Genomic DNA, 25,098 nt, shown 5'->3' on the forward strand with positions numbered 1-25,098 from the left:
TTATAGTCTCAACTTGTATGGGTTTATATAGGAATTATTCATATTACAACAAGTTATAATTTTACTTCAACTTCATATTATTTTGTAAGAAAATAAAAAATAACTCCATATGTCTATATTAAGTTATGATGATTTCATAATATTAAGACTAAGTTAAGTACTATAATTAAATGTCTTAATATTAAATTTTGATTTGAGTTGACTAATTGAAGGTTCTAACCATTTAATGGTTTTATGGGTGAATATATAGTATGAGCTCCCATAGAAATGTGTTTTTGACCATTGACCAAAAAAAAGGTTAAAGTGGCTAAAGATAAAAAGATAATAAGAAGGAATTAATAATTATTTTCCCTACTTTATTTTTATATTTATATATTTTTTGAAAGAGTTAAAATATTATTGGGCTCTACCCAAATACTCAATTTTCTTCTACCAAATAAAGTTTTTGTATTTTTTTATTAATAGTTTAGTCTTTTCAAAATCATTTTATATCAATTTTTTTGAAAAAAGTAGAAGAGTCGACAAAGCTCAAATTATTATTATTTTTAAGTACCATGCAACTTCATGAATGTGTCTTTTTCAAAATTACATTATATGTACACACTATATCATATTTGATGCATATAAAATAAATCAAAAATAAAAAAAAGTCCAAACTTTGTTAAATCTTTACTTTTATTTCTTACACCTCACTAATCACCACTCAATTATCATTCTATTTTATTTTTGTTACTTTATGTTTTTTTTTAATAGAGTGATGTGAACTATAAGAAGATAGACGTCTACGTCGAGAGACAGCCAAGAAGTTAATTGTCTAACTAAAAAATTATAAAATGATAATATGAATCGCTATAAAAACAAAATAACTTATATAAAATTAAGTTATCCTGAAAATTTTAGACAAAATTACTGTAGATAATCTTAAAAAAGACATCCAGCCGAACTGAACAATTTAAGCAAACTTGCAAAATAAAAACACATATTAGAAAGTTGATTAGCACACTAAAATATGAAATGTTAAGAAATTTTATATATAAAAAAAAATGTTCAATTATTTTTCTTTTCTGACAGGAAACAAAATTTAACAAGAAAATTTATTTTTCAAAATTTCATGAATAAATAGTGTCACTCTTTATTGAAACTAAAAATTTATTCTAACTTTTGAATTTCTTTTCGAAAGCAAAAAAAAAAAATAGTAAACAATAAAGAAGAAATGAAGAAAAAATATATATTTTCTTTTTTTAAGTAAAATATATACATATAGTTTAATTAGAAAAAGAAAAAAAAGTGAAAATGGATGAAAAAAAAAGTTAGATCCCAGCACTATTTATTCTTCTTCTTTTAAAATTGAAGAAAGACAAAAAAAATGAAGAAACAATTACTATTATATTATACATTTAAATAAAATGACTTAATTATTTTTATTTTTAATTGAAAATAATATACAAAATTATTAAATTCCTTTTTTTTCCTCTCTACCAAATATTAGAGTTGGTTACTTACCACTATTACCAATGTATATTTATTTAATCATTTACAAGTTTCAAGAAAAAAAGAATGGTCAATGAGTTTTAATGAAAATGAAAAAAAAAAAAACATTTCAACTGCAATTAATTATATACTAAACTAATGAACATTATTAATTAATATAATTTATTGTATGAGTAATATTAATAAATTATAAGTGAGAATGAGAATGAAAAAAGTGAAAAGAGGATTCATAGTTGTTTGTCATCTTTGTTTGTTAACTAAATGACAAAGAAAATTAATGATTGTTTATATATTATTCAGTAATAAATATAAATTCATCATATTTATTTCAATGGATCTCAATTATTATAAATTCAAATTATTACAAAAGTTAAATGCTTATATAATTTCTAAATATTATTGATTGGATTTTATATTTGGTAGAAAATTTTTATTACATCTTTTATTTTGTTAAATAATAAATTAAACTATGTATTTTTTTTAAAATAGTATAAAATTGTTATAAAATAATATAAAATAATATAAAGTAGATGAGAAGAAAGAAGAAGAAGATGAAGAGAGAAAAAGAAAGTGAATGAGAATTTCTGAGTTGTTTATTCCAATGGGGTGAACCCCTATTTATACAAATACAAGAGTGAGATATTAAGAAACTAAGAAAAAGAGGAATATTGATTATAATTAATGGTAATAAATAAAAGATTTGGACATCCAGATAATTATTAACATTTATAACACTCCCCATTGGATGTCCATAATAACTGCCTTATTAAAAATCTTGCTGAAAACTTGATCAAAGGAAAAAGAGTATAGTGTAAACTAATAACTCCCCCTCATTTAGGCATTTGTGGAGATCTTCTAATCGACGAATTTCGATCTTATCTGCCGTCTTCTCAAATGTTGATGTTGGTAATAACTTTGTGAATAAGTTTACAAGATTGACACTTAATTAAATATGTTGAACACCAATATGTATTTCTTGAAGCGTATAAAGAAGAATTTTGTGAAATGTGTTCTAACTCTATCTCCTTCAATGTACCATCCTTTTAGTTGAGCGATGCAAGCAGTATTATCCATAGAGAATTGCTTGGGTTGATACTTCTTTATTGAGTGCAATTCATATGTTTCTCAAATATGCTATGTCAATGATCTCACTCACACACATTCTCTACTTGCTTCATAAAATGCAAGTATGTTAACATGATTTATAGTTGCCTCGTTAAAAACCTTGCCAGAAAAACCCAGTGGGACAAAATCTGAGCTAAGGGAAAAAAGAGTACAATATATATTTCATATTCATAACTATTTGCAAATTGCCTCGTTAAAAACCTTGTCAGGAAAACCCATTGGGACAAAACCTGAACTAAGGGAAAAAGAGTGCAACATGAATATGTCTCCCCTCATGCACATATGATCCATAATTCTTTTGGTGATAATATATCTCATAAGATTATTGTTATCACTTTTAAAATATCACCATATATAATCTTTGATCATATATTTTCTATCTCTTCCAGAGTATGTATGGACTTCTAAATTATAGATGAGGGGTTCGTGGAACATTAGTCTTTATCCAACTAATTGTATCATTCATGTGTGTACACAACTTTGTTCATACGAAAATTTAAAATTTCAAGTAGATATGAACATAACACATTAATGGTACTATAAATTTCATTTGTGACAATGATGGTACTCCAATACCATATATTTGTTCCATCTTGTTGTATGATCTTAATTTTCATATCAAATGATCATATATTTATAATTCTTAATACATATGAAGTACTTCAGGACTTCAATACTAATGAACAAACTTTATACATTTAATATTTCTCGATATACAAAAGAAATAAAAGTTTGTTCTTCAATTAATCAAAAACTCTTCAAGAGTCTATCACAACGTATGTATCCTGAAGATTATGCATCATCGATAAAAAATTGTATATATCCTGAAGATTATGCATCCTCGATAAAATATTGCATATATCCTGATGATTATGCGTCCTCAATAAAATCTTGCATATATCCTGAAGATTATGCAAACGTAATATTCATTATATAGCTGATGGATATATAATGAAAGAGATGAATACATATTTATATATATGTTCTTGTATTCTTTGAGGACAATGAAAAGTAATCTAATATCGATATAGATTTTGACAAACATTTCCTGAAGTAAATGTTTTATATTTGTCCAAAAAAAATGATTGTATTTATGTGAATACAACTAAAGAATCATTAAAAATGATTATTATTGATGCAATTTTATAGTGGGTTTTGAATATCCAAAAAGAATGTTAAGAAAATTGCATTGAAACATCAAAGTATAAGAATAACAATGAGCATGACTAATGTTATTTAAATACATGAGGCATGTATTTATTGTTCATCATTCCCTACAGAGAATGATACGAATTAAAGTCAATTACTTTTAAAGATTCCTCGTATTAGTCATGTTATTATACATTGTTATTACTTGCAATGTTGGAAATTATTGAATCTGACATATATTAAAGATTAAATTTTGCATACATCTTGGAGACTATGCAAAAATTACATTCATATATTCTTTGAAATATCGTAAAAGAAATTGTTGAATAATTTCTTATATTTTTTATGGATGAACAAGTAATAAATTTTTAAGAAATTTATAATAATGTTTTACTTGTTCAACGTCATTCCCCGAAGTGAATGTAATGATTTTAAATAATCAATGACATTATTTACTAATCAAATATTTCCAGAAAAAGTGGAAACAACTAAAAGATGAGATACCACACATAATCAAAGTGCATGAAATTTATATATCATGTGTGGAATTGAATAATAGTGGTCGCGTACCTGTAGTACGGACATACTTATAATCAAGATAAAAGTATACTTGATTATTGAATAGAATGTGAATTGTACAAATTTATTGTACATTTAGAATATTTAAATATCATTCCCTAAAGAGAATGAATAGACATGAAATTCTATTTCAAAGAATATAGATTTCACATATATTAGCAATGCCAAAAGCAAATTAATATAAACATATTTTATTATTTCTTAAAATCAATAGTTTCAAACTATTGTTGGTACAGAATATGTATATATAGTTACTATTTAATTCAGTTTGCATATTCCCAAAAGTGGATATCTAATTTACTAATATTCGTTAGTGATTTAATATAATCAAAGTGATAAAGAATCGCAAAATGATTATTTGAAAAGCTTCCTGAAGAAGTCTTACATACAATTGATACTTGGAGTAGTAAAATATATTTGTATGTACCTAGATGTATAATTTTTATCTAGTTATGAAAGTAATAAGAAATAGCTTATTGTATGTACTGGTTGTACATTTAAATATATAATATATCAAGTCATGATAATTAGATTGATGAATAGTCTATTAATAAATTAGACGACTTGTTAAAAAGATAACAGAAAAAATGAATGATATATTATGGTTATATCTATTTGACCATTACAATAACATGATGAAGTTGTCATGTATCTTTAAATTATACACATCATTAAATTGATGATAGTGATTCCTGAAGAAATATAAAGTTTGATAAACATAATAGTGACTCCTGAAGAGTGTATATGTTTTGGAGAATAATATAATTATATTATTCGTGTATATAAAAATGAAACTTTTTATGATTACTTATATGTTGTAGTGATTTTACATTACCTTGTGAAAGTTTCATTGAAATACAAATTATAGTGAACCTGAAGTTCATGAATTGAATTATTTTGACATGATCAATCATATGCAATAAATTGTCAAAGAATTTGACTAAATTTTGTTGAAGAACCAGAAGATTCTTCTCATTGTTAATTTATAAGGCTCAAAAGAAGAATGTGCATATATCTGCACATAAAAAATATTTAAATTATATTTCATTAACAATCTTGAGCTATTGTTAGATTTTTATTGCATAGTTTCTTATCGATGTGATAAGATTATATAATCATGCATTTACAAAATGTGTAAATTTATGTATTTCTAATTATACACGTATGACTCATTCTTAGAAATGAATTAAGTTCATAAGGATTGAACTTGAAAGTAAAGTTTATTGAACCTAAAGTTCAATGTCATATAGTATATATGAGTTTAAACAAATATTGATTCATTGCGATATATTGAAATCCCTACAGGTGTATTAATATTATTAGATATCACAATTTTTAAAAAATCTCTCGATCAGGGGGAGAGAAGCAGTTGGGATCGATGATAATTTTTGAAAAATGATCCTTGCACAAAGTATATAAGAACAATATAGTTCAAAATGATATATACCAACTGCAAATCAATATTATTCAAAGTTGAGATACAATGAGTTGAAAACGCCTGAAGCGTAAATGAACAATGTAGAAATTATTAATAAATGTTCATTTGATTTGCCCTGAAGTTGTTAAATCTAGAGGTACTCATGGAGATACCTTAATGTTATAAAGTATTAAAATGATAACCGTGATGAAAACGGTACTCGAAAAGACTCCCAAGAGAAGTTAGACATAACACATTTCATCATAATTGAATCCCTGAAGTGATTCGTTATAGGTACCTATAAATGATAAACATATTTGAAAAATATGTAATTTAAAGAGATCTCTATAAGTTATGTCAATATGGGAGGAAATTATCATTTATTGAAATTTTTGTCGACAATAAATATTGAATGTTTGCATATGCAATAAACTAACATGAGATAGCAAGGATAATGGTATTAGATTTGTCGAGAATCATCAACTTACATTTTGATTTTTGGCCAAAATATTATGACGCAATCCAGGCAAATTTACTCACATAAAGTGAAGTAAGACCTGTAGGGTGTGCAAATAAATATTTCTAATGAGAAATTTGCATATATGTATTTGTACATAATAAATTGTTGTACAAAGTTTGCATAGACATGAGATTGATTGAAGTAAGGCTTAAATATTGAGAAAATATAATCATTATTTGATTATAGCCTGGAATATATTTTATGAGGATTTATAAGCGTCACATAAATGTTGCAACAAAAGATTATTTATTTGGAGCTCCTAATATAGTGAGAATTTGAAATAAGCCTTATCTAAAAATTCTAGAAGAATTTAATACATGTCTTAAGTGATATAAATTCTAAGTCGCGCGCACTATATGACAAAGATCTTTGTATGAAATATAGACATGTAAGTAAATTATTATTTGAAAAATATCTATGGTTGTCTATGCAATATAAATACGTAAATTATACGTTGTGATAGACTCTTGAAGAGTTTTTGATTAATTGAAGAACAAACTTTTATTTCTTTTGTATTTCGAGAAATATTAATGTATAAAGTTTGTTCATTAGTATTGAAGTCCTGAAGTACTTCATATGTATCAAGAATTATAGATATATGATCATTTGATATGGAAATTAAGATCATAAAACAAGATGGAATAAATATATGGTCTTGGAGTACCATCATTGTCACAAATGAAAATTTATAGTACCATTAATGTGTTATGTTCATATCTACTTGAAATTTTAAATTTTCGTATGAACAAAGTTGTGTACACACATGAATGATACAATTAGTTGGATAAAGACTAATGTTCCACGAACCCCTCATCTATAATTTAGAAGTCCATACATACTCTGGAAGAGTTATAGAAAATATATGATCAAAGATTATATATGGTGATATTTTAAAATTGATAACAATAATCTTATGAGATATATTATCACCAAAAGAATTATGGATCATATGTGCATGAGGGGGAGACATATTCATGTTGCACTCTTTTTCCCTTAGTTCAGGTTTTGTCCCAATGGGTTTTCCTGGCAAGGTTTTTAACGAGGCAACTTGCAAATAATTATGAATATGAAATATATATTGTACTCTTTTCCCTAGCTCAGATTTTGTCCCACTGGGTTTTTCTGGCAAGGTTTTTAACGAGGCAACTATAAATCATGTTAACATATTTGCATTTTATGAAGCAAGTAAAGAATGTGTGTGAGTGAGATCATTGGCATAGCATATTCGGGAAACATATGGATTGCACTCAATAAAGAAGTATCAACCCAAGCAATTCTCTATGGATAATACTGCTTGCATCGTTCAACTAAAAGGAGGTACATTGAAGGAGATAGAGTTAGAACACATTTCACGAAATTCTTCTTTATACGCTTCAAGAAAATGCATATTGGTGTTCAACATATTCAATCAAGTGTCAATCTTACAAACTTATTCACAAAGTTATTACCAACATCAACATTTGAGAAGACGGCAGACAAGATCGAAATTCGTCGATTAGAAGATCTCCACAAATGCCTAAATGAGGGGGAGGGAGTTAGTTTACACTTGCCTAATAGTTTTTTCATACATTGAAATATTTATAAATTCATCATATTTATTTCAATGGATCTCAATTATTATAAATTCAAATTATTACAAAAGTTAAATGCTTATATAATTTCTAAATATTATTGATTGGATTTTATATTTGGTAGAAAATTTTTATTACATCTTTTATTTTGTTAAATAATAAATTAAACTATGTATTTTTTTTTAAAATAGTATAAAATAGTTTTTTAACCCAAACAAAATTTAAGAATAATATTATGAAAATCTAGTTACATTTTCTATATTTGTTTATGTTAGAAATTGTTATTATATTAAAAAAATAATTATTAAATGTTGAGACAAGGGTACCATTTTGTATTATTTTAGCAAATACATAGTTCAATTTGTCATTTAATAAGACAAAAGGTTCAATCAACCTTTTACAAAATACAAAGTCTAAAATAATATTAACCTTAATTTAAATCTTTCTTTTTAATAAATTGCGTGAATATATTAAACCTTAAGAAGTTAGACCTCGTGGTCATTACAAATTAAGTTAACAGGTATGGAAGACGGATCTACCATACTAGTCACATTACTAGCAAAAGCCCAATTGGCCACATTATATGCTGCAAAGTTACATAATCTGGAAATAAATAAAAAATTATAACTAGTCAAAAGGTTTGAGAGCATTTTACATTGAAGTACATAGTTACCAATACCCTAAATGAGAGTAGTTCCCTTTAGCATGTTGATTGCCGTCTCAAATTCACAATCTATCATCACAAACAAATGCTTCCTACGGGTCACTGATTGTAAGGCTAACAAATAGGTCACAACTTCTCCAATAAGAGGATCAGAGAAGTTGAGAATGTTGCTAGCCAACCACAAAACTAACTCGTTATGATCTCTCGCCAAGGTCACCATACACATTGAGTTGCTATCAACCTTAACGTCACAGTTGATTTTGATCCAATCGTCCAAGCAAGGGGGACCAAATAGGAGGTGTAAATATCACCGGCGTAGGAAACAAACAAGAGCCAAAATATGTGTAACATATAGAAATATAGGCAATACAACACTTAATGTTACTTATATTTATTAGTATGAACCTTATCGTTCTGGGTTTTCCATATCGTGTCCACTACAATTGAAGCATATAAAAATAATTATTGGACCTCCACTCCTTTTTCCTTCAACCTCCATAGAAATTTAACCCAATCTTATTACATTCGGGGCCCACACTCTGGCACAAGCATTACCCCCAGGAGGAGGACCTCCAAAAATGAAAGCAAAATTACAATTGAGGAAAAAATATTGATCCATTGTTTCTTCTTCCTCATCGCAAAAGGGACATGACATGTCTTCAATCTGTAGTCTTTTAGTAAGAGCTGACTTGATAGGTAAGGTGTTTGAGAGAATACTCCACCAAAAGACTTTACGGTTTATTCCAATATTTTAGAAGTCAACAGTTTATTTTAAAGAGCGGGAGCAACAGTGGTGGGGGGTGCTCTTGTTAAGGCATGAGTAAGATAGGAAAATTTTGTAGTAAAGGGACCAGGATGGTTCTTTTGTCTAGATCTATTATTATTATTATTATTATTATTATTATTATTATTATTATTATTATTATGTTACTCCCAACCTCCTCGGTAATCTAATTTTTTTGTTTTAATGTTAAGATGTTTTCTCATGTGCCAAGTTTGTCTACATATTTATGGATTAGGAATAGTGTATTATTTTTATTAATAATGTATATAATTACATGCTAATACAGTATTAATATTTATACATAGGAGTTTATTTTATGTTGTACCCAAATCAAGTTAATTTCTTAATTTAATGAATTAATAATGTAGACACATATAGTTTTTTTTTTTTAAAAAAAAAAAAATCATGAATTCGTATCTATTGAAAAAAAAATTGAATTTATCGTTCCTAAATTTATAGTTACAAGATGTTGTCTTTTTTCTCCGGTCAAGCTTGTCGGCTTTCCCTAGGCATAGATGCAGCTTGATCGGAGTTGTGTTCTTCTATTACAATCAGTTTTTGGTACTGCGATTAGTCTTCCATTTATGATATAGTTTTAAGTGTTTTATTCTTGTCTCTGTAACATGGTTTTTGAGTGTCTTAGTGTTGCCTGTGTGACATGGTTTTTTTGTTTTATTTCGTTGTTGGTTTTTCTTTATTTTTTGATGGTTCGTCATCAGATCGTTGTTAGTTGATGTAAATAACAAATTTTTTGTGACTGAAGAGGTTGTCATTAGTGTAGTTAATTACCTTGGACAATATAATTGAGTGTTCAAATTACGATGTTAAATGAATCTACTACAACAGTTTCTACTATTGTGTCTTCTAAGCGATAGAAGAAACTGAATATAGGTATTTTTAAGGTTAACTGTGATGCTGTAATTTTTTTCATTTTATTTTTTTTTCAATTTTTTTGTCAAACAATTTAAGAATTAGGCGGCTGATTATATATTTGACTCATTTTTCTAATTCTAATCTCAATCGTATCATCAATAACAGAGATATGCTAATTAAATTGTGTGCTATTATTTTAGCTAATTAATATCAATAAAATTACCTCATTTATTAAAAAAAAAAAAACATATTGGAGGAGATATATAATGTTAATTTTTGAAGGAGATAAAAGAAATACAATTTTAAAAAATAATAACAATAATGGTAAGAATTCCGACATAATTATGAGTTGTGTTGTGATGGGGTGATAATTAAATTTTGTAGAGTTCCAAAAAACATGTGAATTATTTTGTACGTAGTACTTGTTTCTATAATAATTCTAAAATATGTAATAAATACCATTCATTCATTCAATTGAAAAAGAAAAAAAAATGAAAACAAAGATCGAGAAATTATATAATCTTATTCTATTCTCATATAAAGAAACTTGTTCAAAAACAAACAACACTAAGAAAGTCCACATCTCATTCATTCAAAACCATGTGGTCATTACTAAATGTTCAAAACAAAAATATGTACTAAATACTATCATCTTAATCATATGATTGATTGATATTAATTAAGCATGGTGTTTTAATAGTTCTTCAATATATATAGTTAAGATTGGTATTTAAGAGAATTTTTTAATTTTAAATATTTTATAATATTAAAAATAAAATTTAAATATTTTATCGAACGCAATGTATAATTATTTTTTTTATTATTTATGTTCAGCGTTATATATCATGTGTATAAGAAGGATAGTGTATATCATGTGTATAAAAATGGGAGTGTATACAAAAAGCAAGTTTTATAAATAATGGAAGTGTTTGGCTAATTTTTTTAAAATAATTTTTTGAAAACTTAATTAAAAAAAATAAAAATATTATTTTCTATTTTTAAAAATAATTTTTTTTAATATTTTTGTCTAACACGTATATCTTTTTTTATTCATTTTTTCTCTCATACTCAAGTTTAGGTCGGGGTTCGAGTCTGGGATCGAGGTCTGGATCCAGCGCCAAGTCTAAATCCAGGGTCCAAGTCTGGGTTCCCGTCGAATCTAAGTTCGGGGTCTGAGTTTGGGATCTTAGGCCAGATTCGAATTTAGGATCCTGGGTTTGTGGTGTACTGTGGAATATTGAAATTTTTTTAAGTAAAAAAGATATGAAAACAGTTTTTAGCCAAACACTATTAAATTTTAAAAACAATTGAAAATTGTTTTCTATTCTCAATTTTGAAAACTAAAAACTAAAAATACAGCCAAAGTGCCTCTAAACTATTAAGATTTTTTCGTAGTCGTAATTAACTAAACAACACGATCATAAAAAATGAACTAAAAAATTATTGGAGTATCAATTCAAGACCCACATTGTAGAATAGGCAAGAGTTGTCTTGGATATAAGTGTTCAACTTACTTTATTAGTATGAGACCTTATAGAAATATGTCCAAAAACAAAATCGTGAGGAATCGGCCTAAAGCGAACAATATCATACTAATGTAAGAGTCAAGGTGAGGTAGCGGCTCGACAAGGTGGAAGAACGGGACTCAATCAAAATTTCCTTGAATGCGAAAATAAATAAGAGTCAACCAACACTCTTTTAGGGGGTGTACTGTAAATTTTTTCTTCGTTATTTAATCACACAAATATCAATAAAGTTTTTTGCGGTTAAACCCTCTTAATTATCATTTTACTTGCACTTAACCCTCTAAGTTTAAATTTTGACTAAAAACCATCCAAATTACTGAATTGCTAGTAAATTTAAGGTATCATTAATTTTTCACATTTAACTGTCAATATAGATTCTTTATGTGTATATTTTTGTAGATGTGTTACATTTATATTAGTACACTTAATATTATTATTTAAAAAATATAAAAATTATTTCAAAATTTATAATATTTTTATTATTTTAAATATTTTATTTTTAATTTTATAATTTTAAAATGAATTTTGAAAATTAGTTTTAAATAATAATATTATATATACTAATATAAACGTATCATGTGTATAAAAAGATACATATAAACAGTATATAATAATATTTAAATAATACCTTAAATTTGTTACTAATTTAATAATTTAAAAAATTTTAAGACTAAACTTTAAATTTATAAAATTAAATACAAGTAAAATAACAGTCATTTAACCCTTAAAAACTAATATCAATGTAAAACTTAGTGGGTGTATTGGTGGAGTGGTGTACAACAAATGGTTGACTTGAATAAAAAGGAAAAAGTTTGAATCTTAGTGTACAAATTATAGAGAACACGTGGCATGAATCTAATGGTAGTGGCCCACCATAAAAAGAAGCAGTAAAAATCACCAGAATTTAACAGCACTGAGTTAGAGAGATCTCTTGTCGGATTGCTTTTTGGCCTTTTTGTAACTTTTCATGAAATCACTTACACAAGCACCTAAACCAACTTTTTTTTTTTATCTTGTCCTAATATGCTTATATTTTGAATTTTTGAAAAATGTGATAATTACTTTTCTTTAATAAATAATTAAATTTTATTAATAAAAATTGACTAAAATAATGACATGTAATCTAATTGAAATATTTTTATATTGAAAAAACAACTACAATTAGAATTAAAAAAAAATAAGTTAAATAATCATAAATCTAATTTTTAAATCCTTTGACAAAAACTGTAAAATAAGATTACATAAAAAAATTACAAAATCACAAGAATCTAATTAATTAATTTTATATATTTTGTTAGAATGACAAAAAAAATCTAATTTAAATCCTTATATTATAGTTTGAATTGAGAAATACAAAAATTAATCAAGACATAAACTAGAAAGTTAATAAAATGAAGTGTATTATTATTGAGTATTAGTGGTACTTAATACCATTTAGAGGTGATGCCTTGCGAGGCATGACTTGACAGTCCGCAATGTAGCTATCAAATGAGACATGAGATGTCGCAAAGTCAAAGAATTATGGCTTTAAGCCCTTAAACACACACTTTCCATAGCTAGGTTGACCTTTCCCATGCTGCATTAAATTTGCGCACAGGGTGCACCACCGGTTCCTTAGGAAGCTTCTTAGCTTCAGACACTGTTTGAATTTTATCATGTAGTGTAGCTATTTCGGACTCCAGAGTAGCAGCAGATCGCTTTCTTGACCTTTAAAGGTATACTGATTTTTAAGCAAAGCATATTCATCCTGAAAACAATTCAATTCATATACAGCCTTGGGCCTCACGCCGAATCCTACAATCTAGTTGTAGCCTCTCCGGCATGAGTCTTCTCACGGAGGGGAAAAAATAACTAACTACCATCTCAGAGGGTCCTATTGGAGATGACTAAACTCCTGAAGTGGTTCTTGACTCACGCGCCTCAGATATATGTTTTGTTGTAGCATGTCCCGTAGTGGAGGCCTACTACCACATGGTTTCTTCCTGAATTGCCACGTATTTTGGAAAAAAAATCTTTAAGAAAATATAAGATGCAAAAGAATATTTATTTATTTATTTTTTTAAAAAAAGCATCTTTATTTTTATTTTTAGGAGAAATTTTTCAAAAATATTTCAATAACCAAAATTTTATGGAATTTTTTTCATAGCTGACCAAATATTTGATTTTTTTTACAAAAAACTATTAACACCGAGAAATTTTATTTTTATGGTTTGAATTTTTTATCTATAAAAATATAATTTTCAATAAATTGTTCAATATTTTTTTTTATTAGTTTTATATTTTATTTATAGTTGTTACGATGTTGAATTTTTTTGTTGTTTAATAATTTATTTATAGTTGTTGTGATGTTGATTTCTTTTATTTTTTAAAAAAATTATTTTCTTACGTTTTGCCGAGAAAACCATATTTTTATAATTTTGAAACTTTAAAAATATATATTTATAAATAAAAAATTTAAATCGTAAAATTGTAAAATAAAACATAATACATATATATATTTATGAAAAAAAATCTAATTATATAAAATATAATTAATAGAAATGAGTATTTCTCTCTTAAAAAAAAAAAATAGAAACATGCATTTACGGCGAAACTTCTGATGTTTTGAGTTTTTACACTTAATCCTCTTATTTTTTTGTGGCAAAATCTTCCTATGTTTACTTTTTTTTTTACTACAAATTTGGGATATTAATTGAATATCACCATTAAATACCAACTAGATTATTAGAGCACTCACATGAGCTCCTTTAAAATACATTTATATATAAGAATTAGCTAAAAATGGTCAAATGGCTCATACATCAATGAGTTACTCTAAAACTATTTTAATAATGGTATTGTATTGTAACTTCTCTAAATGTAGCTACAATTACTCATTTGAGATATATATACAGAAACTGATGTATGATGTAATATAAAAGTTTGAGTTAAAATAGAAAAATAGAGTTTTGGTGAGATATTATATATGATCAAGTAGAGAAGTTATTGTGAGTGCTCTTTAAATTATTGGCTTGAAAATTTTACTTTTACATATTCATAAGTATACACATTGGTCATTCGATTACTATTTAACAGTGATATTTAATTAACATCTCAAATTTGTAAAAAAAAAAAAATAAAATTAAAGAGATTTGCCATAAAAAAAAAAAATAAGGGGTTAAATGTATAATGTGACAGTTAGTAGTCCCGTGATCCGTAAGGGAAAATACCGGGTAAGCTGTGCAATCTCACACCGCCTGGGGAAGGTCAAGTGGGATGATTCTGAGACTGTGTAGGTATGAAACTACATAGTTGAAGAGGTATTAGAGCCTTGACCCAGGCGAAAGTGTGGTCGACGAGGACGTCGGACCCCGTAAGGGGGGTGATTGTGACGGTCAGTAGTCCCGTGATCCGTAAGGGAAAATACCGGGTAAGCTGTGCAATCCCACACCGCCTACGGAAGGTCAAGTGGGATGATTCTGAGACTGCGTAGGTATGGGACTACACAGTTGAAGAGAACTTAAATGGATTGATTGGTACTGCCTATATCAACAAGGTGCATCTTGTTTTTCGGTAGTCCATCATGAAAGAACTCCACAGTTAAGCGTGCTTGACCTTGGGTAATTTCAGGATGGGTGACCTCCTGGGAAGTTTTCCCAGGAAGCGTGCGAGTGAGGACAAAGCACGCTGGTTACACTCGTGTTGGTCTGTAGGGTCAGTCATCAGTCCAGAAAGCAGCCAGAGTGACGTACTCGTGTATAAGAGCCATTATTCTGTGGGTGTAAGGACCCAATGGAGGCTTGAAGCGGGAACGTTACATATAAAAATTAAAATATAAAGAGATTCTGTTGCCAATTATTCTAATAGAAAAAAAAGACTAATTAGAATTTTTACCTCGTGAACTTTAACATGTATCAAATTTTGTCATTTGAACTTTTAAGGTCGTTAAAAATCATCACTGAACTATTGAGATTGTTGGATTTAAGGAATTTTTTCTAATTTTAGTAAAAAAAAAATCTAACATGGATAAAAAGTTTAAGAGACTTGATTTAGTACATGTCAAATTTCAAGGAGCATGATTTAGTAGATAACAAAGTGTAGAAATTATGATTCCGCACATGGACAATCACAGAATTAGTAAAATTGAATGAAATGGACAAACATCCTTAAATTTAATAATCTCAATAATTCATGAGAAATTTTTAACAGTTAAAAAAGTTCAAAGAACATAATTTAGTACATGTTAAAATAAAATTCTAATTAGCTTAGAAAAAATAATCCTTAAAAACAAAAATGAAAAAAGAAATGGTGAATGGCAATTTTGTAATATTAATGAAAAAGAAAGGGTAAATAATCACAAAGCTCAATAAGGTAAGAAAGAAGAGATGAGAGCGGGACTGAGTCCCAATCCCATTTGTCCGTTGAGTTTTTGAATTTCAAACATAGAAATCCAATAAATTTCACAAACAAAACAAAAAAGACTTACTCTTTTATTATTATTGCTATCAATTTCCATTGGTTCAGTTCAGTAAAACCAACTCTTTCTTTCTCTCTCTCTCTCCCACATTCCCACACTTCCCACTAAAGACACTCACCCACTCTCTCTATATCTCTTAAAAAACACACATTTTTACTTTAAAGTTTCGATCTTTGAGTCTATTTCCCTTTTACAAACAAAACCCTTTTGAATTTTCATTCCTCCTCTACTGTTGAGCAAAAAATGGGAGCTTCAGGAAAATGGGTTAAAGCTTTTATAGGTTTGAAGAAGCCAGAGAAAGAAGAACATGTAAAGCTTTTTTAAGGTTTTGAAATGAATGTGTTTAGAAACATGTTTTTGATTTTTTTTAATAATGTTCTCTATGTGTTTGTGTTTAGGACAAGGTTGTTGTTAAGAGCAAAAAATGGAGACTTTGGAAGAGTTCTTCAGGGGATATGGGGTCTGCTTGGAAAAGCTTTAAAGGGATTCAAAGAGCTGGTTCCGAAGGCTCTGCTTCTCCTCGTTTGGCTAATAATCATAATGCTTTTTCTGCTGCCATGGCTACTGTTGTTAGAGCTCCTCCTAGAGATTTTAGGGTTGTTAGACAAGAATGGGCTGCCATTAGGATTCAAACTGCTTTTCGTGGATTTTTGGTAAGTTAAACAAAAAGGTTCAATCTTTGTTCTCTTAGTGTTCTGTTTGTGAAGCTTTTCTCAACTTTGTTTGGTGATTGGTAATGATTCACTCAGTTTGATCTATTTTGTGACAATGTTGTTAATCTTAAACTTTGTTTGGTCATTGGTACTTTGATTTTTGGTAAACTGAGCTTAACATGTTCTTAATCTTGACATGTTTTTAAGTAACATATTTAATAATCATAATCACTAAGGTAAAGTTAGTAACTGCCTCTTTTGTGATTGTGGATAGTGATTCTGAAGTAGTAATTACTAATTAGTGCTATTAAGTGTACCATCTTTAGATGGAAGAATACGTCTAAGTTGTTCTTGTAATTTCTTTAAGATATCTCGTAGTTTTAATACTGTTGCTCATAACATTGCGAAAAGGGCTTTGAGCTTGGATATCACTGGTCTAACTTTCTTTAATATATCAGTTAGTTTATGGATTTTGAGCATTTAATTAAGTATCATATGTTCTGTTTGTGGAAATTTTCTTAGCTTTGTTTGGTATTGGTAATGATTTCCTCAGTTTGAGTGAGCAGCCTTGGTTTAGTATAATGTGATTTGTTTAGTGAAAATGTTCTTAATCTTAACTGTGTTTGGTAAATGGATTTTTAGGCAAGAAGGGCTTTGAGGGCCTTAAAAGGAATAGTAAGGCTTCAAGCATTAGTTCGAGGCCGACAAGTGAGGAAGCAAGCTGCTGTGACACTGAGGTGTATGCAGGCCCTTGTTAGAGTTCAAGCTCGTGTTAGAGCTCGTCGTGTGAGGATGTCTATGGAAGGCCAAGCTGTGCAGCAAATACTCGACGAGCATCGCAGCAAGGCTGACCTTCTCAAACAAGCTGAGGTTTGTTTCTCCACCATTCATTTCCTTACTGGTTTAGTGAATTGCTAATTTTCCCTTTTCGAGTCCTAATCGAAGTTTGTTTTTGTTTTTTTTAGGAAGGTTGGTGTGATAGCAAGGGAACATTAGATGATGTTAAAACCAAGTTACATATGAGGCAAGAAGGAGCTTTTAAGAGGGAGAGAGCCATTGCATACTCACTAGCTCAAAAGGTATGAAAAAAATTGAACTTGTTACAACTTTTGTTGTGTTTAGTTTTTATTTGAATTAGTGAGATCTTTTGTTGTCATGGATTTTCAGCAATGGAGATCAATCCAAGACTCGAATTCTCGATCAACTTGCTCGGGCTATTCTTTAAGGAATCAAGAGTTTGACAAGAGTAGCTGGGGATGGAGTTGGTTAGAGCGTTGGATGGCGGCGAAACCATGGGAGACCAGACTAATGGAACAATCTCAACCCATTGACCCTTCTGAGATCACTCCTACTACAAAGAATTGTTTAGATTCCAAACGATCGAAATCTTTTGAACCATCTTCGGTTAAAGTTAGAAGGAACAATGTGACAACAAGGATTTCGGCTAAACCTCCTACTCATCATCATCAAATGGGGCAAGCTACTCGCTCATCCTCGAGTCCTAGTTCTGAATTTCGGTATGATGAGAGCTCAGCTTCCTCCTCATTCTGCACGTCTACAACTCCTATTTCGGGGAACACAACAATGTTGGCTTCGGATAGAACAGATGACAGCAGTTGCAGCAGACCGAGTTACATGAACTTAACCGAGTCTACTAAAGCGAAACAAAGGCTGTATAACCAACAACAACAACAGCAGCAACAGCAGCCAACTCATAGAATTAGGCAATCAATGGATGAGTTTCAGTTTATGAAGAAATCAGGTGTTTTCTCTAATGGTGATTCGAAAAGCATTGCTGGTTCTGAACATTCCTCTAAGCCACTCCATTTATCAGCTCAGTTGGATAGGAACAACATGAAACTTAGGTGAAAGAAAGATCACTTGGCTTCAAGATCAACAACTTGTTGTTTCTTTTTAATCTTTTGTTTTTGATTGTGTATTTAAGTATTTTTGTGGAAGTTGTTTTCCCAAAAAACAGATGAGAGTCTTCCTTAGGATTAAATATTGTCTTTAATTATAGTTTGTAGTTTGTACAATAGTTCATTTATGATCATGATTAAATATTGTCTACCATCCTTTTTTTTATGAGTATTACTAAAAAGTATTATTGGTGCTTAGCATTTTTTTTCAGTGTCATACTGTTATTAATGTAATTAAGTATCGAGTCTTATATATAATTTGAAAAAATAATTTTTAGAGAATATAGTTAACTAATCGTGGAGTGCCACTTATAGAAGAAGGTATTAGATACTGCTCAATAACAATACTCTCATTTTTATTCTAGCAAGTATATTTACATGATTTTTAATTGGATTAATGAATAGGATTCATCTAATTTAAATATTAAGAATCTTTGTTGAATAGAAAATATTTGGTTGGTCACCTAAGGTGTCAATCAAAATTATGCAAAAAAAATCATTAAAAAAATTAGTCATATGCCTAGTATTAGGTATATCAGCTTAGAGCAACTTCAATAGTGAAATTTAAATTTGGTGTTAAACCACCATTAATGATACTATTTCAATACTATGTTTTTTAATTTCAATCACAACACTATAAATTACATAAAATTTAATTAAAAACTAAAAAAAATAAAAAGTAATTTTAGTGCGGTTTACAATTTCCCACTAATAATAGTGAGATACCGCAAACAATCCTATATATAAGGTAGCTTTTAGTATTTGATTGGATTAATTTTAGTGAGAAACAACACTAAATTTGAGTTTTTAGTGTCCCGTTAGAGATGACCTTATAAAATTGAAGTATGAATTGCTAAACAAATAAACTTGTACAAAAGAGTTGTTTTCGTAAGTTTAAACAATAAACCTAACCAAGCATATCCCACTAATTAAGAACGAGCGTCTAAAAATTTAAACAATAAAACTATAAAAAAATCGAAAAACTAAACTTTTACTTAATAGGTTTAACTAAATTTCAGTAAATAGTAACATTAGGGAACATTACTATTCAAAAATTTGATTTTTATTTATAGCATTATATGATTGATTACATGCTTAGAATTAGAGAGACATGTCTCTTAATTTCTCTTAATGACTCTAAGCTTGACACCATGCTTGAAGTTTAGAACAATGCCAAACTCAAGCTCTAGAGGGGTTTCCATATTGGGAGAGTGTCTAAACAAATACTTTCGATACAAATGAATAATTGTGAGCTTTATTTCTTGGATTGAGAATTTTTGGCCAATGCATGAACGAGGCCCTATTCCAAATGGTATAAAGGCATAAGGGTGCCTTCCTTTCTCTTCCTCTCCATTCGGATCGAATCTTTCTGGCTTGAACTTCTCCGGCTCGGGGAAGTTCTTAGGGTCTTTTGACAAAACTCCGGGTGCTAACCAAACCCATGTTCCCTATTCATCCACCAAAAACAATTATATCAAACTATTAAACTAATATTTCAAACAAAAATTTGTTTACAATATTTCATAGATAATGTTTAAATGAGCAAAGAGCTAAAGGGTTTAGAGATATCCCAACTTTATTGTAATAAAATTAATTGTGTAAGTTTATTTTGAGAGTAAAACATCTAATGAATTCAAAAAATAAATATATGTACCTTAAGTTGTGAAATATTTTTTACAATATCGTTTAAAGCATTACTATTAAAGTACTTTAGTTTTCAAATACTATACTGATATATTACTCTATAAATGATTAGTGATTTACTATTTTACTTATAAAGCTAAAATGTGTGAGCTTCCATATTAAATTACAATAATATTGATATAACATTTTTTATAATTTATAATGGTGGTAGACATTTTAAGGTGTGGTTTAAAAAAGTTATTGGCAACGACTATTTTACGTTTTGATTTTATACACTTAACTCCATTATTATTTTTTTTTTTTTTGCAAAATCCTCTTTAAGTTTTTTTTTTTTTTTGACAAATTTAAGGCGCCAGTCAAATATCAACTGAATTATTGTTGTATTGGCTTCAAGGTTTAACTATCACATATAAACAAGTGTACACAGTGTTTATTCAGTTGATATATGACAAAAATATTTAATTAGTGTCTCAAATTTACAAAAAAAAAAATAAATTTAAGAGGATTTCGCCACCAAAAAATAAATAAGAGGATTCAATGTATAAAAATTAAAATATAAAAGAATTTTGCAACCATTTACCTAATTTAAAATAATAAAATAAGTGACTAGTAAAAGAGTGGATACCTTAGGGAGAGTGTACCCTCCAATCTCAACTTGTTTTGAAGTCTCTCTTGCAATTAATGGAGAAACCATGTAAAACCTCATCGACTCCTTAATCACCTGATCAAGATAAGGGAATCGAGTTTGCAGATCATGAGCTGTCGGAATCAGATCAGATGGTCCAAACCCATCAATTTCCTCCACCAACTTTCGCTCCACCTCAGGGTGACCGGCCACCAAATAAACAGTTGATGACAATGTAAACGATGTTGTTGCGGACCCAGCAAGCAAGTGCTCATATGTGACGGCACTGATATAGTCAGGACTGAAAACATTCTTCGAAACGGAATCTGAATCTCTCGAATTCAAAATCACTGAAAGAAAATCCTTCGATCCTCTTTCTTTCTCCCGCATTCTCTTACCCACAATATCATTGAGCCTACTAGCAATATTTCGATTGGTACGATCGACCTTCCAATCCATCGTTCCAGGAACCCTTTTGAGGATCTGGCGAAATGGTTCTTGGAGAATCGGTATCAGAAGGCCTAAGATTATCGAAAATGAGCCAGACAAGTCCATCTTAAGTTGGGTAGTTGAGTAGATGTGTTGATTTATGAAATCATAAACTTCTGTGTCGCCATCGGATGTGGGTTTTGGATTAGAGAGGTTGAAATTGACTCCGAAGGCGGCTTGGCCAATTATGTCAGTGGCTAGGCCGAGAGAGAGTTTGGAGAAGATAATGTCTTGGTCTTCTCCTGTGCCATCAGGTTGGTCGAGGGTTTGGGTGGCAGAGTTGATGAAGTCCTGCATAGTGGGGATGAGGCCGGCGAGGTGAGATGGTTGGTACACTGATAAGATTGTGTTTCGCATTGTTGACCATCTTGTATCTCTGGAAATGGAAGGTACATTATAAATCAATTTTGTTTATATAAGGGTAAATATTATTTTTGACCTTGTGTTTTATAAAAATTTTCAACTGGATCTTTTGTTTTGTTAAATGACAATTCAGATCCTGCGTTTTTTAAAATGGTACAAGATAGACCCTAAACTTAATTTTTGTCAAATTAAAACTTAATAGTAACCTGACTTGGAGGTATTATGACAAGAATAGTTACATTTTTTTTTATCTGTTCGTGCTAGAAATTGGTTTCAAGTTGGTTATATAAAAAACGAAAAATTACGTTCATGATCTATTTGTATTATTTTAAAATATATAGGATCCAAATTGTAATTTAACAAACAGATGGTTCAATCTGTAACTTTTGCAAAACACAAGGTTTAAAATTGTATTAACCATTTATATAGCGATATAATTTGTAATTAGTGCACACATCTATCAATTTTAAAGAATTTTCGAATAATAAAAAATAATATTTAATATAGATAATTCCTTTCGTATTTAAAAACAAAAACAAATGGCATACAAATAACTAGTTGCTTAAATTCAATTATATTTTTCGTGTCCTGAAGTGAACTATTAAGAATTTTCGAAAATTGGTGAGATATCTACTCTTAAGCATGCATCATCATACTAAAAAAACAAATTAAATTATGATACCACTACCAATTTTAATATAATAATATATAATATTTTGAGAGTACATATAAATTTCTTATGAACAATTCTAAAATAATATAAACCCTATATAATTATTTTAAGAAAAACAAAAGAATTAAAAAAAAAAAAGAGAATAGGATACCATACCTTGTGAAAAAGAGACCCTTTTGGTGCAAAGGAGAGGCTGCAATAGGAGAAGGAATGCTTCTATTTGGAATGTCTTTGAATTTTTTAATTCCAACTTCTCTACAAAGCTCTGCATCTCCCACTATTATTAATGGTTGTCTTCCCATATGGAACCTATCCAATTTTTCCACATTATTTACTCATTAATTTTCTATATTTAGCAAAAATCAAGAGATGAGATGAAAAGTCAACTTAATAACCTTTATTCAAGTCAAACTATAGAAGATGTAAATAAAAACTTTATGATCTCCACTCTTATATGGCATATTTATTTATTATTGACATCACATTGTTGTGTTTGAAAATTAAACAAATTATTACAAAATTTTAGTCAATTTTTGTATTCGTTATAATTTTAATACTATTTTTATAAATTTTTAAAATTTTTTGAATAGCTTACAGTGCTAAAAATAAATTTAAAGTTTTTGAACATGTGTAGTAAATTAAAATATCAGGAACTCTATTGTTGATACCGTAAATTATTTAAATTTTTTTAAAAATTTACAAGAATAATATTATAACTATAACAAATACCATTAAAAATAATAATAATATAGTATGTGATTTCAGAGGTGAAGATTAACTAAGAGATTTAATTATCATTTCTCAAATTTTTTTAATATGACTAAAATATTTTGTCAAATTTATAATTTCTCAACTTTTTATTTGGATAAAGACATACAAATAAAAATATAAAACACATAATTTAAAATGGTATAAATTCTATTGCACTAATACACTAAATTAATAGCTAGAATAATATATATCATAACAAAGTTTATGCATAAAATTATGGTTTCATAATTTTAATTCTTGGATTTATATTAATTATTATAATAATGACTCCTAACAATATTTATTGATTATGACATCAATAATTAAAATTAATAACATTATATATATATTTATTCTTTAAAATATGTAAACTAACATAGTGGCCTCTCTTCTCTTAACCATGAAAACTATTCTTAATAAATATATAATATCATTTTTATTTTCTACCTTTAATAATGTATTAAAAGATGATTATATAATAATATACATATTTGTATCAAATTCACACTTAAAAAATGTCTTTAATTATTATTATTCCTCTTTAAAGCATTAGATTACTGATTTTAGAAAGGCCTAGTGATCATAAGTAAAAATTAAAAGTTTAAAAAAACAAGATTATCAAAGTATATATATATTTATATAAAATACTAAGAATAAGAATAAGATTAATAATTAATTAATTAATTACCTGAAAATAGGGCCATATTGTTTGGCAAGAACAGAGAAAACATTAGGACCATACTTAGCCATAAGAGGAAGATGACCAACTAATGGAATAGCTGTTGGGCCTGGCACTCTTCTCACGGCCCAGTAAGGCCCATATAAGTAGCCCAAAACAAGCCCTCCGACCACCATAGCCACCACCGTACACGTGGCAGCCATGCTCTCACCTTCCATACCCATAATTAATTCTATCATATCTCTCTGAAACAACAATTTTTTCTTAGAAAATGAAGAAGAAGAAGTGAGTTGAAGAAATGGGGTTTTGAAATTAGATCATAAATAATATATATTTATTTATATATATATATTATTAGAAGAAATTAGATGCTGTTTTTTGTATAGATGGTGGTTTGGTCACTTGGTGTTTTTGTCGGGTAATGAAATGATTCTATTCAAGAATATTGTCTAATGATTCTTTGGTCTTTTTGGTATTGTCTACTCATATTTTCTTTAATAAATAAATAGAGAATGTTAAAAAGTATAACTAGTATTTATAGCGTGTTATATTGTTATTGATATAATTAAGTATAGGGTCAGTTTTGAATTGAAATAGGTGATAAGCAAAATAAATTTTTAGACCTCACTGTAAAGATAAATAATATTTTTAAAATTATTAAAAAAAATATGTATATTTTTTAAAAGACATTTTTTTTTATTTAGGCTTCTAAAATGAGTAGGCCCTAAGCGCGGGCCTAACCTGTCTATGCCTAGCTTAGGTTCGATCCTGATTGAGTATTGAGTAAAAATAGTTTTTAAAGAATACCATTAATTTATTCAAAAAAAAATATCGTTAATTAATCGTAAAGTGTTACCTATAGAAAGTGTTAGGTATCAATAGTGCTCAATAGCAATGCTCAACTAAATATTATAAGGTGTTTTTATGATACACTTCATTAAAATGGGTATATTGGTGCAATTCTTAACTGTTTTGACATCTAAAGAATTTTTTAGTCTAATTTTTTTTATAGACTTGTACATTATAGTTATTTAAGACATACTGTAAAATTTTAAAAAATTTAGAATACTTTACAATATAGAATTTAATGTTCAAATTGTCTATTTCACACGTGTATAAAACAAAAAAATTATGCGTGCAATAAACTT

General features: G+C 28.3%; 2 protein-coding genes across 2 annotated transcripts; one reads left to right on the forward strand and one right to left on the reverse strand.

Annotated features, from left to right (window-relative positions):
• Window positions 1–16,032: 16,032 nt before the first annotated feature.
• On the forward strand, window positions 16,033–18,881 carry LOC115706835 (protein IQ-DOMAIN 6). Its single transcript, XM_030634587.2, has 5 exons — window positions 16,033–16,464; window positions 16,554–16,808; window positions 17,451–17,678; window positions 17,774–17,887; window positions 17,976–18,881. The coding sequence occupies exons 1-5, from the start codon at window positions 16,399–16,401 to the stop codon at window positions 18,675–18,677; spliced, it is 1,365 nt and encodes a 454-aa protein (XP_030490447.2). The 5' UTR covers window positions 16,033–16,398; the 3' UTR covers window positions 18,678–18,881.
• An 890-nt stretch (window positions 18,882–19,771) lies between these two features.
• Window positions 19,772–24,402, reverse strand: LOC115706844 (cytochrome P450 711A1). The gene is made up of 4 exons (XM_030634601.2): window positions 23,960–24,402; window positions 22,678–22,830; window positions 20,997–21,861; window positions 19,772–20,175 (listed from the first exon to the last, which is right to left on the reverse strand). Exons 1-4 carry the CDS (start codon window positions 24,187–24,189, stop codon window positions 19,846–19,848), a joined length of 1,578 nt encoding a protein of 525 aa, XP_030490461.2. The 5' UTR covers window positions 24,190–24,402; the 3' UTR covers window positions 19,772–19,845.
• Between the last annotated feature and the right edge of the window lie 696 nt (window positions 24,403–25,098).

This window comes from Cannabis sativa, chromosome X, assembly GCF_029168945.1.
Source record: "Cannabis sativa cultivar Pink pepper isolate KNU-18-1 chromosome X, ASM2916894v1, whole genome shotgun sequence".
Lineage (NCBI taxonomy): Eukaryota > Viridiplantae > Streptophyta > Magnoliopsida > Rosales > Cannabaceae > Cannabis > Cannabis sativa.